At 40.1% G+C, this 20231-nt stretch overlaps 1 protein-coding gene across 1 annotated transcript in view; it reads right to left on the reverse strand.

Annotated features, from left to right (window-relative positions):
* dgkb (diacylglycerol kinase, beta) overlaps positions 1 to 20231 on the reverse strand; it is a 134001-nt gene that overhangs the window by 79442 nt on the left and 34328 nt on the right. Inside the window, 8 exon segments of the mRNA XM_061718560.1 lie at positions 1440 to 1559; positions 2398 to 2472; positions 5541 to 5590; positions 10080 to 10094; positions 10097 to 10216; positions 16787 to 16934; positions 17164 to 17184; positions 17485 to 17561. Coding sequence (XP_061574544.1) covers positions 1440 to 1559; positions 2398 to 2472; positions 5541 to 5590; positions 10080 to 10094; positions 10097 to 10216; positions 16787 to 16934; positions 17164 to 17184; positions 17485 to 17561 — 626 coding nt within the window.

Here is a 20231-nt window from a genome sequence, read left to right on the forward strand (position 1 = left end):
TTTAGGTGCTCAAAATTCATTAGAGAAAACTGAAACGGCTTGTTTTTGTTTTGTTTAAAAAAAAAAACAGCATTCATTCATAGAAAAGTGGCATTAGGATCATCGTTGATCTGTTGCTTCCACCTAGTGGACGTAAGGTGAATAGACGCCATTGGGTTTTTTTTGGGATACTCACAACAAACACAACAACAAAAAAGTTTTTAACAATAACAAATTGCTCTGTATTTATATACGGTGCCTCTTTAAAATCTTTTCTTCCTTTATTCAGAACGTGTTTTCAGGCTGGATGTTGTTTTTCTTTAAAAGCTTTGTTTGCAGGGTGCGAGAGAAGATACCACTAAGTCTTCAATATCAACTTAAAACAGCAGCAGATGGGAGGATTTATATATTTAATAAGACAAACATGTTTTATGTACGTTTATACCACGGTCTGTGTGAATACTCAATTCTGATTGGCTGGCAGATCTGGTCTGCATTAAAAAGTTAAAGAGTTTAAAGGCAGAAATTAAAGATAGACAGACATACATTAAAAAGAATAAAGGTTGATGTTCATTGTGGTGGATAACTGAAATGCACCCGTAAATAACATGGTTTTCAACCTTTACAAGCGGTTGAGCATTTCAGAAGCCCTGATGCATTCTGGGAGTTGAAGAAGATGTTTTCTGGACAGATTCCACTGACTGAGCTTTGTCCCAGAGAATGCTGCAGCTGGATTATGTTCACTGTGGTTTTCTTCTTTCCTTGAAACATTTCTAACTTCCATTTTGGTGAACTTCTACTGATCTTTACTTCGAAGACGTGTCTTGGCTTTTTGAAACCAAATCACATCACTCACCTGTTGCCATTTAAGCTAATTATTTGCAAGATGTTCCTGCAGGCGTTTCCGACCTTTTGTTGCCCCGGTTGAGGTTGCACCTTTTTGAGGCGTAAGGATGGCATGGATTTCAAATATTCAGTAATATTTTTTCATTAAATGGTGTAATGAGTCATGTTCAACTTTTGATATGTTTCTATGTGTGAATAAAATATTGAAAACTGTTTCCTTTGGGTTGCAATAACAGTTGCTTTTTGCCTATTTGTACGTGTAATTATGTAAAACAACATTTCCTAAGTTCATAGACAAAAAGCAGGTGCAAACTAAAGTCCATTATATTGGTACTTTGTTGACCTGCTTTAGAGAACACTGAAAGGACTTGCTCTGCTGTTATTATTATTATTATTTTCTTTTGCCAAACCTGGAGAAATCCTCTCATTTCCCATGTAATGCCATTATCAGGAGGATACAAAATAACTGCAAAAAACCATCCAAGTACTGCAATTTAAACAATATTCTCTTCATCTGGACCTTGTCTGTTTTAGTGAGTTATTATTAAAAAATCTCATAAAACCTGACACGTGGGCTGTAGCAGTAAATGTGAGCCCCGTGTGGGTGGACTCACCGTCTCCAGGCCCAGCAGGACCAGCAGCGGGATGGTCGTCAGGCCTCCCTGGATCCACTCCCCCAGGGACACAGTGCCGTCACGATCGTAGTCGATTTCCTGCATCATTTCCTGGAGAATCTGACGTTAAAAACAAGGACAGAGGTCAAAGTGTGTCTGCGGTAGGAGGATACCGCCTTGACTATTACATTCGGTTTCTTTCCAATTTAACATTCAGCGTAGGGCTGGGCGATATGGACCAAAAGTCATGTCTCGATATTTTCTAGCTGAATGCCGATACTCGATATATATCGATATTTTTTCTGTGCCATAATTGGGGTTTCCCCCAAAGCATTATAGCATAGCATCTCTGTTAGCTTCATTTTTTTCTGAAGCAAACCCTTAAAAAAACAGTCAGTTTTAATACAAAGCCTCGTGCCAAATGTCACACAGGTTCCTTTATTAACAGAGGTCTGCACAATATCAAAATGTATAAAACAAATGAAATAAAATAAACTGCCTGCATATATAGAATAAAAATGCTTCTTGAATAAAATAAAACAAATATCCCTTTCCTGCATAACAATTAAATTAAAATACACTGTGCAATTAATACAATGTAGACAGTAACAGGCAGACTTTTCCACTGAGGTTGACAGTTGTGCAAATAACACAGCATTTGTGCAAATCTCATTCAAGTTAATTTGTCACAAAATAAGCTATATCAAAATCATAAAAAAAAAAATAAAAAAAATGTAAATCGATATAAGCGATATTGTCTCGTACCATATCGCGTTTGAAAATATATCGATATATATTAAAATCTTGATATATCGCCCAGCCCTAATTCAGTGTCATCATTCTTTTTTTTTTTTATCTCTGAAGAAGAAACGTGAACATGTTGGTATTTTTCTTTTTTTTCCCACAGTTTCACTATTTACAGATCCATAATATTTGTCATTTCTGTCCTTTTCTTTACCGGTTTGAGTTCAGTCACGTCCCATTCCAGGTACTCTGCTACGTGCATCATCTGGGAGATAATGTGCTCCAGCTCCTGCCACGAGACCACAGACAGTCATTACAGGCGCAAAAATACTGTATTTACCTTTCTGTGGAGGACGAAGCGCCTGATGAGCAGCCCGTAATAGCAGGTTGGGAGTGAGCAGCGGAGGAAACAAAGACATCGGGGTGAGAGCTTCCAGGCTGATGTTTTAATCACAATGCTTGCTTATTTGGGGACCGAGAAGGGTGACATTATTATCTGGTGAAAGACCGAATCACCATGATGCGCTGTAGACCTCTTTAAAATGCTGAGAGAAAATCGTGGGTTCATGTTTTTTTCTAAATTTACTTTGAATAGAAAGTGGGTCGCACGTGATTAATAACCCCCATCACTACTCATTCTCATCTGTTTTACCACCTTCTCTCTCCGTCTCCCAGCCAGTAATGGGTGAGAGATGACTAATAATTGGGTTCATTACTAAACGCCTCCAACCTTTCCTTCTTCTTTTATAAAAACGCCATATCCCCCTTAAAGACTCTCAAAAACACAACTCCTTTCATTCATAAATATGCCAACACCCCTGATTTTTCTTCTTCATGGTTTCTTTTTTTTTCTTTACTCCATTGACATGTAACAAAGTGGAAGGTCTGGTTCACTTTATAGATGTTCTTGTTTAAATACCTTTTTTGATGGAATAAAAAGTATGCAGTTAAGACAAATAAAGAACGACCAAATCAGCATCTCAGTCTCACTGCAGAATGTTGGTATACAACACAAAATACAGCAGCTTTCACAACAAAGATTCAAAAATAGTCAAATCAGAAAATTTACTGGAATCCACAAATGTTGCACAGCTATTTTTGCATCTTGAAAATCATCACATGACCACATCTTGCTTCATGTGAGACGATCAAGCTCGCTCAGACACTGGAAACTTACTTCACTTTAAGGCTCCAAAATGTTACGTACCTACTTTGCAAGTGGTAACACGGTTATGTTTTGTGCAATGTGATGAACGGTAATATGTTCAGAAATGCTTGAAAGGTGCAGGAGGGAGCAGTAGGGGTGGATGATACCGTGACCCTGCACATCATCCCGTCATCCCGTTTGGTATGTATGGACTTTGACTTTTTTTTTTTTTTGGAAGATGAGTTGTAGGGGTTTTGTGTTCTCTGTATCTAAGGTATACCCCTCTTTTTGTGGTTGAAAATATAAAAAAAAAAACAAAAAAAAAAACACTCACTGTCTGTCAGAATTCGGCAGAAAGATGTGGTTAAGGTTAGATATGAATGAAAACAAACACACACACACGCTCCATCTTTTACTCAACAGGATTACTCCTGCCCCCTGTCCTCATCTCTCAGCCTTCTTCCCGTTGGCCTGGTTCAGTCACATCCCTGTGCACATTTTATACCATTTCACCTTTGGTTGTTTATGTTATAACCAGTACTGGAGTTGAGGGGGGATGAGGGGGGATGGCATCCCCCCTGAAATAAAAACGGCCAAAATCATCCCCCCTGTAAAACTGCCATCCCCCCTTTCCATCCCTTATGTCATTTCATCAATGAATGTGGTTTTACTGCTATTTCAACATTTAGAGTCATCGCCAGAAAAATAACTTATTTGATTTTCACCTGTTTCAAGTACATTTTCACTTGAAATAAGTAGAAAAATCTGCCATCTTCTCATTACAAGCAAAAAAAATCTTGTTCCACTGGCAGATTTATACTTATTTCAAGTGAAAATCTACTTGAAACATGTGAAAATTGTTGTTTTTTTTCCAGTGATGAGTCTTGTTTTAAGTGTAATGAGATTTTTTTACTAAAATGAGACATTTAGAGTCATCAACATAAAAATAACACCAAAAAAGTAACTTATATGACAATTTTCACCCGTTTCAAGTAAATTTTCACTTGAAATACGTAGGAAAATCTGCCAGTGGGACAAGATTTATCTTCTTATTACAAGCAAAAAAATATTGTTCCACTGGCAGATTTTTCTACTTATTTCAAGTGAAAATCTACTTGAAACAGGTGGAAATTGTTGTTTTTTTCCAGTGATGAGTCTTGTTTTAAGTGTAATGAGATTTTTTATTTTTTTTATAAAACAAATATTCTTGTTAAGATTTTGAGTTTTTGCAGTGATCAATTTTACTTATCCTGTGAAGGACAGAGTCATATTGATAAGTTCAGAAAACTGTTTTTTATTGTTGTGTTTTGATGTATTTGATGTAAGCCCAGTGGATATTTAAAGCTTACAGAAGGCTGCATTTAACTGCTGCTATGTAATTCCTGCAGTATTTCTGCAGGTGTTTTGGTCAGTGCTATTATTTGTAATATATTATATTATTTGTAACCGGCACAAATTATCTGTCCCCATATGATAAAATCCACCATCCCCCCTGATTTTTTTTTTTACAACTTGAGTACTATTTTCATACTGGACGAGGAACTCCAGGGCAGAACTCCTCGAGTCCTCGCAGGCCGCTCCCACTGCGGCAGCTATGTACAGCCTACGGACAGGGTTGCCAGATCACACGAGAAAAGTGAGCTACAGCTGTCTGAATGCTGAAAATACTAGTATGGAGAAATCATGTAGTTGTATATCACAGAGAAAGTACGGATCAGTATGAACCAGTGGCGTTTCAAGCATTACTGCGAGAGTAGAGTAGAGGGGCTGGCAGGGCTGAGTGAGAATTATGATAATAATTCTCGCCCATTTTGACATTATGTCACGTATCAGTACTGTAGCCTGCAGCTTCTGATATTTCAAAATAACTTCACAAAAAATAGTCCAAAGTTGCTTTTAATAACCACAACTGATAACCCTGCACTCACACCGCGACAGAAACAACAAAACAACGAGAGCCCGGTGTCGATGCTGGAGGTGAAAGATGTGCTGATGGATTTTAAACAATTATCAGCTCCATTTCAGTCTCTTTCATGATCAGACTTTGTTGCTTCTCTTTGTCATGTGATGATTTCATGATGAAAACGGTTTCCTCTTGAGGATCTGGAGATCCGAGTGCCTTCAGGAAACTAATTCAAGCATTCCTTGGCTAGGTCTTCTGACATTTGATCAAAAACAATGAATTAGTTCACAACTGGATAAATATTTACCGAGCTGTCCAAAGACCCGTTTCCATCGGTGTCGTAGAGGCGGAACATAACTGTGGAGACAAAAACACAAACTTCCTGTCAGCCAGGAGGAAGAATTCAGATCTGTCTTTCACAAGCGGTCAGGGTAAAGAAAGGGAACATTTGCACACAGCATGTACCGTATTTAATGTGTACCGTATAAGCCTTCAATTTTTTCAAAAGCTGACCATGCGCCTTATAATCCGGTGCGCCTTATCTATGGATCAGAATATTTTTCAGCAAAGGCTCTGTGTGTATTGTTGAAATGTCTTGCGACATTTGACCGTTTATTGTTAGACAGTTTTTCTCCACAAATTAGGCATACTGGTAGGCCACTCTCATCCGAGGTAAATGCAAATGAATCTGCCCAGGAATCATTGAATGTTTGATTTTCTTCAGATATTTCTCTTTTCTTACATTTCTCCATACTTGGCCTTGCTGGGGTTGAAAGTTGCGACGAATGGATGGTGGTTTTGGCGGGTGTAGTGGCTTTCGCGAGTATATCGTTTATTTTGAGCGACGAAAAACAATAAAATATATTTATTCTAATATGTCAAGATCACAATAATCTTCCAATTTAGAACTACAATATTAAAGAACTAACACAAATAAAATACACTTCAATTAAATACTTAGTTTTTTTTTTTTTGTAATTTATTTTCCCAAGCCACTTGGAGCCGCAGTATAAGGATGAAAGAGCTGCATGCGGCTACGCAGCCACGGGTTGCCGACCCTTGGTCTAATGGATGCATAACGTAACCCCAGCCTCTACTGTAGCGCCTCATAATGCGGTGCGCCTTATATATGGAAAAGTTTTAAAATATGTCATTCATTGAAGATGCGCCTTATAATGCGGTGCGCCTTATAGTGCGGAAAATATGGTACAAATAAACGATGGACAGATTCACATAAAAGAACTAAAAATAAAAGATCATCATTTCAAACATCAGACTCCCAGAGACCCTGACAGGAGACACCGCAGCAGCTTCCAGACTCGCCTCACAGCAGCCGTAAACATTCACCACCCAGTTACAGCTGAAAAGTGTCGGCATGGAAACAGAGGTGTCCCACTGTGCATCACAGCTACGATTCGTAGTGCCGGGAGTTTCTTCATGACACAAATCCGAGTGTGACGGAGCCGTGAAAACGACGTGACCTGGGCTCAGATCATTTTCATACACATCTCTGTCTGCGTGGAGTCCTGGTGCCCCGGCCGCACCGAGGAGGGCGGATGCTGACATCATAAGAGCTGATGTAGGATGGCAGTTAGTCGGACTAATGAGGAGATAATTGCTAGTTTCCTGAGGGGTTTTGACCTTTTGAGGCAAAGGGAAGGGAGAGCGATGCCAGCGTTTGCTGGCTGGTGATGTTGGACGGAGGAGGTCGTGGTGACGTCTCAAACAGGGAATGAAATTCAAACAATCATGATACGCGGACTGCTGTACATCCTTGACAAGTCAGCAGTTTTTTGTTCTGTGAAGCTGCTCTTGACTGAACTAACGCTCTGATTATTTAATAGAAAGAAACTGATCACACACAGTCCCAAACCTTATCTACCTGTTTAAATGTATTGATTTAATTCTAATTAAAAGCCTGCTCCATTGCTGTAATGAAACCTGGGATTTCACCTCCTCTTGCCATTCTAATGTTGGAGGGGGATCTGTTGGTTGGCTTTACGCTCAGTTTGGGACTAGAAATGAGCATCTTGAACTGACTTCAAATGCCATGAAGAATCTCGATGGTTCACCTCTCAGCTTATTGACGGGTACTGCGATGCACATGGTAAATCATTTATTTTGACCTGCAGTAACAGAGCGACAGACAGCAGTGTAGTTGTAGTTAAAGTGGAAATGCTGCTGTAAACTTCAGAAATAAAACTCTAGGGATCTGTTGACAGCGCTCTGTTTGGTATTGGAGGCTGAATTGTTGATGCGTTCAGTTTAAAAAGCTGTGTTGGTATATTTGTGTCCATGTTAAAAGCTCTGTAATGGAATTTGAAATGTCAAAATCTTACTGATTCCTAACCCTAACCCTGGATTGTATTTATGTAAAAAAAAATTAAAAAGTCCTCCATTTTATTGTATCATTATATTAACTAAAACATTTTTTAATACATTTTAATACTGGAACTAAGGTGAAAAAGAAGTATGAATCCACATTAATTGCAATATTAATGTTATTCTATTATAGTCAGTATCTGTTTAACCTAAACAGCTTCTTGGATTATTGTTTTCTAAGCTTTTCTCTCTTCATTTCTGGATTTTTGGGACATTTGAAAACATGAGTAAAAAGTCTGTCTGGGAGCTAAAGAAAATAAACGAATTTAAAACAAGATGAACTCCTTCATCTCAGCAGCTTTTGTTATTCTTTTCTCTTTTTTTAAAGAAAAATAGATAAAAAAATGTTTGTTTGCTGGACTTCTCAGTGATGCTGAAGAGTATGAATGAAAATACCCGTATTGTATATTAAAGCAGATTATGATATGTTAACGGAAAGAGAGCAAAGAGAGCAGTCACCAAGAAACCAGCAGAGGGACCCATCCTGCAGGAACAAACCAGACACCTCAGAGGACGACGACGGCACGAAAACATCGCTCTCCCTCCCTTCCATCTTTTCTCCCTTCCTTACTCCCTTTCCTACTCCCTTCCTTCTTTTCTCCTTTCTTCCTTACTTCCTTCTTTCCTTCCTTCCATCTTCTCCCTTCCTCCCTTCCATCTTTTCTCCCTTCCTTACTCCCTTTCCTACTTCCTTCCTTCTTTTCTCCTTTCTTCCTTCTTTCCTTCATTCCTTCTTTTCTCCCTTCACCTTCCCTTGACCCAAAGACAGCACAAGTATTAAAAAAAAATTGTCAAACTGAGGCATCAAACACTCAGATAAAACTTAGAGAGAGCTCCAGAGATCATCAATACACAAAGAGGAAGAAAAGAACAACCAGCAAAGCCTGGAATGAACGTCATAACATCAGTAAACTTATCTCATATACTGGATCGTGTATTTTCATTAATGGGGAAAAGCACCATAATAAAAACTTTTTTTTATAATTATTGTTATCACCATTCTTGTGACTACATTTGACTGGTTGCATCAGAAGAAGCTTCTTAATCCTGCTGATCAGCGAACTGAGCAGGACTGTAATCCTGCTGGCGATATTGTTCAGATACGGTTCAAACGTTTCATTCTCTTCAGACCATGAACACCCTGGGGATGTATGTCTAGTAAGAGTAAGATGAGACGTCAGTTTTAAATATATTTTACATATACGTTGTTGTATTTCTTTGCCCTTTTTCACTGACTGAACCTGAAGAACCGTTTTCCAGCTGAAGCATTTTTCTCCAGACTTCTTTCTCCTCTCCTCTCTGTCGTCTGGCTTGTGTACTTGATCTTATTATTATTGGTGGGATGGGCGGTATGGACTAAAAAATGTATCACGATCATTTCTGGCATTTATCCCGATAACGATAAAAATGACAATAAAAAAAATACCAATTCAACTTCACCTTTTCAACTATACATTTATCTCGCTCTCATGTTTGTTACACAAAAATGTCATCAATGGGAATTTATCCTTCTTTCTTTCTTTCTTTCTTTTCTTTCTTTCTTCTTCTTTCTTTTCTTTCTTTCTTTCTTTCTTTTCTTTCTTTCTTTCTTTCTTTCTTTCTTTCTTTCTTTCTTTCTTTCTTTCTTTCTTTCAGGCTCATTTCCTTCCTTCCCTTCTTTCTTCCTTCTTTCCTTGTTTTCTTCCTTCCTTCTTTCCTTCCTTCTTTCCTTGTTTTCTTCCTTCCTTCTTCCCTTCCTTCTTTCCTTCCTTCTTTCCTTGTTTTCTTCCTTCCTTCTTCCCTTCCTTCTTTCCTTCCTTCTTTCCTTGTTTTCTTCCTTCCTTCCTCCTGCTCTCTCCTTCCTTCCTTCCTTCCTTCCTTCCTTCCTTCCTTCCTTCCTTCCTTCCTTCCTTCCTTCCTTCCTTCCTTCCTTCCTTCCTTCCTTCCTTCCTTCCTTCCTTCCTTCCTTCCTTCCTTCCTTCCTCCTGCTCTCTCCTTCCTTCCTTCTTTCCTTGTTTTCCTTCCTTCCTTCCTTCCTTCCTTCCTTCCTTCCTTCCTTCCTTCCTTCCTTCCTTCCTTCCTTCCTTTCCTTCCTTCCTTCCTTCCTTCCTTCCTTCCTTCCTTCCTTCCTTCCTTCCTTCCTTCCTTCCTTCCTTCCTTCCTTCCTTCCTTCCTTCCTTCCTTCCTTCCTTCCTTCCTTCCTTCCTTCACATTGTGCGTGGATTTAACACAGAACCATAAATCAGCTTTACACAAAAACATCATCAATAGGAATTTATCGTTTTTACCTCAAGATGACAAACTCTTATTGTGGGGAATTTTTTTGACGGTTTATCGTGAACGGTAAAATATCGCCCATTCCTAGTGTCTGCACGCTTCCTACTGTTTAATGTCATGAATTAATAACCAGCTGCAGGTTTGTGTACAGTAGCTCTGATGCTCTCCCGCTGGTTCAAACCCGTGGCGTGAATGGGACAATACTCACACTCCAGCTTGTCCTCGGACGCCCGCCCTCCAGCAGGGACAGGTAACACACGATGTCCTTGAGCTGCACCGTGTCCAGAGGTCTGGGCTGGGGGGGCGTCTTCAGGGGGGTGGAGCTGCCTTTGATCAGCTTCAGCCCTGTCCAGGGACACAAACCAAAGGTCAGAGAGGCCTCCGCCAAACCTCTCATGTCGCCCAACAACCCGCTGGCCGGGATGCCAGACATCAGTCGCTTATCGACCGGTGTGGGCGGCTCTCTCTTCATCAAAAGGCAAACGGCAACAGCACTTCAAACGCATCTCATCTGATGAAATAACACAGACTGAGACTCTTACGCTACGCTCAGCAAGCATCCTGAATGTTTTTCTCATATATGAATACGGTTTTATTTAAGTTGTGAGGTAAATACTTAAAACTAAAAAATATAGTGTACCGCATTTTCTGGACTATAAGCCGCTACTTTTTTCATAGGTTTTCAACCATGCGGGCTTATACAAAGGTATATTCTGTGGATTTTTCTTCCACCGCTCGGGGCGCTCTAACCGAATTAGAATCAAAACTAAGACAAAATAAATGCAAAGAAGAATACGCTACTTCTTCTTTAGCAGATAGAAGTAGGTAGAAGCAGATTTCAAACAGATAAATAGATAAATAAATGAATACCGGTTATTTTCTCTTGGTTCTGTCCCGTTTTAATCAGCAAAGTTGCTGCCGTGTTAAAAGACGCTGTTAGGAAAGGATCTATTTAGGTACAAACATGTACCTAAATACATGATGTACAGGACTGTCTCAGAAAATTACAATATTGTGATGAAGTTCTTTATTTTCTGTAATGCAATTAAAAAAACAAAAATGTCATACATTCTGGATTCATTACAAATCAACTGAAATATTGCAAGCCTTTTATTATTTTAATATTGCTGATTATGGCTTACAGTTTAAGAATAAGATTCCCAGAATATTCTAATTTTTTGAGATAGGATATTTGAGTTTTCTTAAGCCATGAATGTATGACATTTTTGTTTTTTTTTTAAATTGCATTACAGAAAAATCACAATATTCAAATTTTCTGAGACAGTCCTGTACATCATTTACAGTTCAACATCCTTCTGTACATGTAGTAAATATCTAATCTAACAACATAAATATCTGCGGCTTGTATATCTTTTTTTTATTTTATATATATAGAGCGTTTGTTGCTTGTATACCTTTTTTTTTAATTATTTTTTTTAGAAATAGAGCGGATGCGCTTATATGTGCGGCTATAGTCCAGAAAATACGGTATATACTCCATGCAAAATGGATCTATGATTATAAAAATGTTTTATTAATACTGACAAAATGGCGGTACATCGGATGTGAAAAAATCAAACTTATGTGTGAAACTTGAAATGCGGCTTATTTATTGCAGGACAGGAACACAAACATCTGGCGGTCCTGTTTGAATGCATTCTGGGAAAGTATGACATGCTCCAATCCAGATACAGGAGGCCCATTATAATTCAGAAAATGTCATTTTGACATGACCGTAGTCTCCACAGCCGTAAAGTTAAAGTACACATCCAGCAGCTCTAAGCAATGACCGTGACAGACAAACGCTAGAAAAAAAGAGCCTGATTCTGAAAATAAACCCGTCTTTCCTACATGCAGACAGCGACAGTTCACGGTAATGAAATGTGCCCCCTGTATCTTTGCCCAGACACACCAGTAGGCGGGCTAAAACGGATCAATCATTGCCAATCAACCCACCCACACCGACCCAGACCTACGCTGGGCGCTAAACACCACAATTACACCTCAGAATTATCCTTCACTCACTGATTGCTTAGCTTATCTTCCTTAAGTGGCTTTTATACTGACATCTGACATTTCTGGACAGTTAATAAGAAAATAGAAAGAAAAAAAAGGGGATGAAAGAAACATACAAAAACATACCCTTGTTTGTTAACCCTTGTGCTATCTTCGGGTCAAAATGACCTAATTCTCCTTTCCTTCTTCCCTTCCTTTTCCTTCCTTCGTTCCTTCCTTCGTTCCTTCCTTCGTTCCTTCCTTCCTTCCTCCTTCCTTCCTTCCTTCCTTCCTTCCTTCCTTCCTTCCTTCCTTCCTTCTTCCTTTCCTCCTGCTCTCTCCTTCCTTGTTCCCTTCCTCTTTTCTCCCTTCCTTCCTTCCTTCCTTCTTTTCTCCCTTCCTTCCTTCCTTCTTTTCTCCCTCCCTTCCTTCCTTCCTCCTTCCTTCATTCCTTCTTTTCTCCCTTCCTTCCTTTCCTCCTGCTCTCTCCTTCCTTGTTCCCTTCATCTTTTCTCCCTTCCTTCCTTCTTTCCTTGTTTTCTCCCTTCCTCCTTCCTTCCTTCTTTTCTCCCTTCCTTCCTTCCTTCTTTCTTTTCTCCCTTCCTTCCTTCCTCCCTCCCTTCCTTCCTCCCTCCCTTCCTTCCTTCCTTCCTTCTTTTCTCCCTTCCTTCCTTCCTTCTTTTCTCCCTTCCTCCCTTCCTTCCTTCCTTCATTCCTTCTTTTCTCCCTTCCTTCCTTCCTTCTTTTCTCCCTTCCTTCCTTTCCTCCTGCTCTCTCCTTCCTTGTTCCCTTCCTCTTTTCTCCCTTCCTTCCTTCTTTCCTTGTTTTCTCCCTTCCTCCTTCCTTCCTTCTTTTCTCCCTTCCTTCTTTCTTTTCTCCCTTCCTTCCTTCCTTCCTTCCTCCCTTCCTTCTTTTCTCCCTTCCTTCCTTCCTTCCTTCCTTTCCTCCTGCTCTCTCCTTCCTCATTTTCTCCCTTCCTTCCTTCCTTCCTTCCTCCCTTCCTTCCTTCCTTTCCTCCTGCTCTCTCCTTCCTCCTTCCTTCCTCCTTTTCTCCCTTCCTTCCTTCCTTCCTTCCTTCCTTCCTTCCTTCCTTCCTTCCTTCCTTCCTTCCTTCCTTCCTTCTTCCTTCTTTTTCTCCCTTCCTTCCTTCCTCCCTTCCTTCCTTCTTTTCTCCCTTCCTTCCTTCCTTTCCTCCTGCTCTCTCCTTCCTTGTTCCCTTCCTCTTTTCTCCCTCCCTCCCTCCCTTCCTTCCTCCTTTCCTTCCTTCCTTCCTTCCTTCCTTCCTTCCTTCCTTCCTTCCTTCCTTCCTTCCTTCCTTCCTTCCTTCCTTCCTTCCTTCCTTCCTTCCTTCCTTCCTTCCTTCCTTCCTTCCTTCCTTCCTTCCTTCCTTCCTTCCTTCCTTCCTTCCTTCCTTCCTTCCTTCCTTCCTTCCTTCCTTCCTTCCTTCCTTCCTTCCTTCCTTCCTTCCTTCCTTCCTTCCTTCCTTCCTTCCTTCTTCTTCTCTTCCTCCTTCCTTGACCCTAAGGCAGCACAAGGGTTAAAACAAGATCTTGTTTCACCCAGCAGATGTTTTGCAGATGATTATTTATGGAAGCAGTCATAACAGTATCAATATTGCTTTATTGATGGTCATTTATATAGTATTACCTATGCACATAATATGACGTTTGAATTAAAGCCACAGGTCTTTTTTTACATATATCCACATCTGTTTGTCAAATGTGGAGTGATGTGGTCGTGATGCAACATGGCCATTAAATGCTGATTTTTAAATCCGCTCTGTGTCGTGATACCACTTCTGTGTTGGCAGAAGAGCCACTGACAACACTGTGATGATGAATCTCTGCAACCTCTTTGTCCGCCCTAGAGGTGCTTTTGTTATGTCTTTTGTCCGATTCACACAAGAGTAAAATGATCAGGGGACCTGCGGTAATTTATGACAGATACAGGGACATCTGTGGTTTGGATCCGGTGCACCGTGTCGTGATTTGTTAAGTGCCAACTCCACCACAAATGACCTAGCCTACGTTAGCAAACAACGAGGTCATGAGGCAATTTAATACCCTTCAGTCTGTCAGTGAATGAGTGCTACGCAGGCATCACCTGCTTCCTTCCCGCCATAATTATGGCAGCCGTGGTACATAGTGACTGCTTTTACATGCAGTCAATAACCCTTTTAAAACCTGAATATTGGCAATAACCCGAATTTGCACGGCCATGTAAACACCAATAACCCCTTTGAATAACCCGAATTTGCTCATATTCAGGTTTTTAAGAACCCGAATATGACCCCTGGGGTTACTCCTTTTAAAACCCGAATATTCGGTCATGTAAACGCCTAACGGAATATCCCCATCAAATGGAACATGAATTTGTTTTCTGTGCATGCTCTGTTCACAAGGAATCCTGGTCTTTTGAGTCCAGGACGTTCATATAAACACGGAGAAACCAAGACCACGCCACACTTTTGGAGTGAGGAGGAGACTAATCACTTCATAAATGTAATGAAGGATATGAACATTTTGGCATTTGTAGACGGTAGAAAGTACCGGATAGCGAGATTTACAAGAAGGTGAGCGAAAAGTTGCGCGAAGCAGCATTTGTTTTGAATTTGGATACAGGAAGAAGAAGCGGAAATGACGGAAATTGCGTCATCACAGTCTCCGGTTTGATCCAGATATCCCGAATGATTAATTACCATGTATACAGGGATAACCCTGTTTGCTCACGCATGTAAACGGAATATTCCGAATGTTTCAGCAATAACCTGAATTTTGACTGCATGTAAACGTAGTCAGTGTGATATTACATAATGACTTGAGCCTACTGTATATCCACAGCATATAGAGTAACAATTCAATATTTCTGGTGGTGAGAAAGAAGACATTTTTTATCTTGCATCAAACTGTTACAGTTACAAAGAAAGCTCAATTACCTTTAAGTTACTTAATATTTAAGTTTACAATGCTTAAATTTATGTATTGGGTTTTGTGCTTAAGTTACCATGGCAACAAAACTCTATACCTCATATTAAGTCACTTGTCAAAGTGTGACGCGTAGTAACTGAACGTTAACTGTAGGGTTCGATCGTTTTTAACTCAATGTTTAAGTTTATTACATGTCAAATAAGACGTTAAGTAAAATTCAAGGCCTCAACGTTACTTTCAGATATCAACGTCTGTAAATTGCAGTATGGGGTTGAACAAAATGCAGATGTTGGGGTGTAATCTTGAATAACTGCAGTTCAGAGGTAGTTTTAGTCCGGTCTGATCGTCGAGGCTGGACGCCTGAATGATCTTGTGATCTGCTGCCATCATGTGGTTAAAGGTGTCATTACTACATAGAGTGGCTTTAAAGCAAACAAACAAAATAATATCACGGCAGTCAGTAATTTACAGCCAGCCAGATGTTTAATCTCTGATGTTTTTTTTTTATTTAGTTATATTTAATGCACAAGTTTTTTTACGTTAAAATTGACATATGACGAATTTGATTCTGCAAGTGTGGTCTAACTCTCTTGGTCTGCTGCCTCTACTATCTGTAAACTATGTCACCTCAGCAATAAAGCTACTTCACAAACTCACATGGTATAGTTCAGGGGTCGGCAACCCGCGGCTCTAGAGCTGCATACGGCTCTTTAGCGCCACCCTAGTGGCTCCTGGAGCTTTTTCAAAAATGTTTGACCTTTTTTTTCCTTTTTTTCTTCTTTTTTTCTCTTTTTTCCTCTTTGTCTCTTTTTTTATTTTTTTTCCTGATTTTTTCCTTTTTTTCTCTTTTTTTCTTCCTTTTTCCTTTCCTTTTTAATCTCGACATTTCACTTTTTCCTGGACATTTCTACTTTTTTCTCGAAATTGTACTTCAACATTAATCTTGACATTTCGACTTTTTTCTCGACATTTTGACTTTTTTTCTCGACATTTCAACTTTTTTCCTGAAATTGTACTTCAACATTAATCTTGACATTTTGACTTTTTTCTCGAAGTGCATAATGGAAAAAAGAAATCTTCCCCCAGTTATAGCTAATAAAGAAACATGCAGCATGTGTTGCCTTCATTCTAAGGCTTATACAAAACTTTACATTTTTTGCGGCTCCAGACATATTTGTTTTTTGTGTTTTTGGTCTAATATGGCTCTTTCAACAATTTGGGTTGCCGACCACTGCTATAATTGATGTACAACCTCAAGAAAGTGATGACAGAAGAGAAAAGAAGGGAGTACCTGAACAATCGACAAAACAAGAGTAAATCTTGAACAAACCAAAATTTGTTTTTTTAAACATTTGATGGCCTCAAAAACACATTTTTGAAAATGTTTTGTGGACCGCTCCGTCCACCTCGTCTCCTCCTCTTCCAGCCTCCCTTTCCTGTTTTCGTTTACCGCTCATATTTCTGAATGACAAGCCTTCAACAATTGGAAATAATCATGTGTTCTTGCAGTATTCGCTGAGAAGACCGAGGTTGTAGCTTAATTAGTCGAGGGCAGGAGTCTATAAAGTGTCGGCCAGTGGGAGTGTTGGCTTAGCAACGCTGTTAACGTTTGGTGCACTTTCATTTTGATATCTGTACGTTATTAGCACACATAAATGACAACGTATAAACAACTTTGACTACTGCCAAGACAACTGGCATCACAACCTGCATCCAAGGCAACTTGGCTGGACTCTGTAGACTTTGATAGCTTGTTTGACGCCATGAAACTGAAATGGTTATGAAAAGTCAAGCAATTAAATGTTCTGGAGTTGGCAATGCAAAGTGGCTCACTTTTAAAATCCCATAATAATTCCCTTAATAAAGGCCTTGCAGGCAGAGAATAAGTGACTACTTGGCTGCACTAAACTACAAAAGCTGCAACACCAACATACTGTGTTTACAAAACAAGAAAAGGGCTTGATGGGGAAACTGGTTTTCTTCCTATATTTACCAGAGACTCGAGGCTTGTCGGAGGACGAAGGGCTCGGTTTGGGTCTCTTGTTGCTAAACGACATGAAGAGGTGTTGACAGAATTCCTCGGGGAGCTCGCTCTCCAGAAACGTTTGCATGAAGACCTTGAAGCCCTCAAAGTCGATTTCCTGACCAGGACAGGAGTCATACATGTTATTTGTCATGGACAGCTGCAGTGGTTTCCCTCCAGTTTCAAGCACATACAGATGATTTTCCCATCTGAGCAGAGGATACATAAATATGTCACTTATATGGAGATAGTTGAATTCTTGGGAAGGGATCTGCAGATTTATGGCCACTCAGCAAAGCCTGTTAACAAGAAACGATGGGACCAAAACGGAGAGTGAGGGCAGTTACCTGGTTGAGAATTTCCTGCTTCTACAACCCGACACATGAAAGACAAAAAGAGAAAGGAAACTCAGCTTGGGTGGATTTTATGGTTCATTTTGAATATGCGTCTCCTTTGCATTTCCTGGCCCCTTTAAAGCAAAAATTGCAGACTGACCCCCCGAAAGAAGTGATTAAGATCAATAAATACATTCTGAAGTTTGGACAAACCATTGCAGGTAATTGTGTTGGTTTAAAATTACTCACTAAATAACTTGCTTTCTTCAGAGCATAAGGAAGAAGCCCGACCATACACTATCTGTTATATATCACAGGATAACGGGAACATACCTCCTCTGGGTTGTACTTGGCCAGCACACCTTCTCCGTGGAACTCCTGCAGCACATCCTTCAGCTTCTTGGTCGAGTCTGAGGAGAAACATTCAATGCTCAAAATGTGTTTTTTTTTTTAATGTTCACTTCAAACGGACAGTCTGTGTATGTCTGTATGCTGTAGTTAATTATTTATACAGATTTATACAGTTTCATCTCACTATTATGAAGCTAGAACAGTCTCATAATTCGCAAATGCACACACCGTTTCACAAATGCACAGGACAAGTTTCACAAATGCACAGAACAATTCACACGTACGTGCGTAAGACAAGATATACAAATTTATTTTACTTAATTTTACCAAGATATATATTTTTGATGCACACACAAATATAACCTGATTTACAAAGTTTTTTTGTCTGTGAGCTGCGCTGCATTTGCGTGTGACTTTTAAGACTCCCCTGACGTGACTCAATCCACAAATACGTTTTTTTTAACATGGAAGGATCTGCAACCAATCAGATGTCTTCCTTTGTTTCAGCCAATCATAAGAGCGCACCCCACGTGGGGGACGCAGAGCAGTGGATAAAACATGACTTACTCGTAAACCAATCAGATTAAAGGGGCAGATACACCTGCTGTTTGAGCTGCGTTAGCGCCGTTCGCTTAGAAATGTGATTAATATTTCAAGTTGGTGGAATAAAGATAAATAAAAAAGACAGCAACACAGGATGGAGAGGAGATCACTGCTCTGCTTTTCTTGTGATCTCGGTAAAAAAAACGTTTGTAAATCAGGTTATATTTGTGTGTGCATCAAAAATACATTTGTATATCTGTCCTACACACGTGTGAACTGTTCTGTGCATTTGCGAATCGGTGTGTGCATTTGCGAATTATGAGACTGTTCTAGCTCCATACACTATAATTGACCACTGATGTCCCTCACCAACTAAAAACATGTTTTTCATCAAGTTTCATCTTTTTAGGACAATTTTCTAACCAAAACTATGTTTATTTTTATTCTTCAATAGTGTAAAACATTTGTTGGGGAATGCTTTGATTAACGGGGTGGGGGAGAGGTCTCATGTATGTATATAGTATGATTGTTTGGTGATGTATTTAAAGATCACCGTGGCTGCGAGGGTCTAGATCTTTTTGTACTCGTGTGGTCGATGGAACTCTGAAAGCTGGAAAAACAGACGTTACCATCTCAAGCACCTTTCATGGATCACCAGATTTGTCTCGGATGCAGCACATTGATGTCTGCAGACACACCGTGATCTGTTTGCTACAACAAATCTGCAGTATGTGAATGTGCACCACCCTATACCGTGTTATCCTTGCCCAAAATAAAGAAACTGCATGTCAATATAGTTGCTTTAACCCTTGTGCTGTCTTCGGGTCAAGGAAGGAGGAAGAGAAGAAGGGAGGAAAGAAGGAAGGAAGGAAGGAAGGAAGGAAGGAAGGAAGGAAGGAAGGAAGGAAGGAAGGAAGGAAGGGAAAAAGGAAGGAAGGAAGGAAGGGAGAAAAGAAGGAAAGGAGGAAATAAGGAAGGAAGGAAGGAAGGAAGGAAGGAAGGAAGGAAGGAAGGAAGGAAGGAAGGAAGGGAGAAGGAAGGAAGGAAGGAAGGGAGAAGGAAGGAAGGAAGGGAGGAAGGAAGGAAGGAAGGAAGGAAGGAAGGGAAAAAGGAAGGAAGGAAGGAAGGAAGGAGAATTAGGTCATTTTGACCCGAAGACGAAGGAAGGAAGGAAGGAAGGAAGGAAGGAAGGAAGGAAGGAAGGGAGAAGGAAGGAAGGAAGGAAGGGAGAAGGAAGGAAGGAAGGAAGGAAGGAAGGAAGGAAGGAAGGAAGGGAAAAAGGAAGGAAGGAAGGAAGGGAGAAAAGAAGGAAAGGAGGAAATAAGGAAGGAAGGAAGGAAGGAAGGAAGGAAGGAAGGAAGGGAGAAGGAAGGAAGGAAGGAAGGGAGAAGGAAGGAAGGAAGGGAGGAAGGAAGGAAGGAAGGAAGGAAGGAAGGAAGGAAGGAAGGAAGGAAGGAAGGGAAAAAGGAAGGAAGGAAGGAAGGGAGAAAAGAAGGAAAGGAGGAAATAAGGAAGGAAGGAAGGAAGGAAGGAAGGAAGGGAGAAGGAAGGAAGGAAGGAAGGGAGAAGGAAGGAAGGAAGGGAGGAAGGAAGGAAGGAAGGAAGGAAGGAAGGAAGGAAGGAAGGAAGGAAGGAAGGAAGGAAGGAAGGAAGGAGAGAGCAGGAGGAAAGAAGGAAGTGAGAAGGAAGGAGAGAGCAGGAGGAAAGAAGGATAGGAGAATGAGGTCATTTTGACCCAAAGACAGTACAAGGGTTAAGACAGGGGTCGGCAAGTAAGTTTGGCCTCGGGCCAAATTTTTTCGGAGCAACTGAATGGCGGGCCAGAACATTACATCAATCAGGCGAAAAATGTTTTTTTTTTCTACTAAACAAAACTTTTTCCCCTTATCTATAGGCTACTAGTATTTTTATACTATTATATCTTGTACAAAAAAGTAATTTAAGAAAGTCATTAGTTTAAATAAAGTAACTTGAATTTGCTACTGACTGTTATTAGTGTGTTATTACTGCTTTACTCTGTGGCTGCGTTATGAAACCGCTTATAAGTAACTTGGTGATAATAATATTATTTTCTGCCAAGCTACTAACAAATGCAGTCCTTCTTTAAAATACACAGAACGACATTAAACACGTGAAAAACCCATGATATGAACAGTAGCACAGGGGACGGTAAGTGCATACGGAGC

Source organism: Cololabis saira, chromosome 3 (genome assembly GCF_033807715.1).
Source record: "Cololabis saira isolate AMF1-May2022 chromosome 3, fColSai1.1, whole genome shotgun sequence".
Classification (NCBI taxonomy): domain Eukaryota; kingdom Metazoa; phylum Chordata; class Actinopteri; order Beloniformes; family Belonidae; genus Cololabis; species Cololabis saira.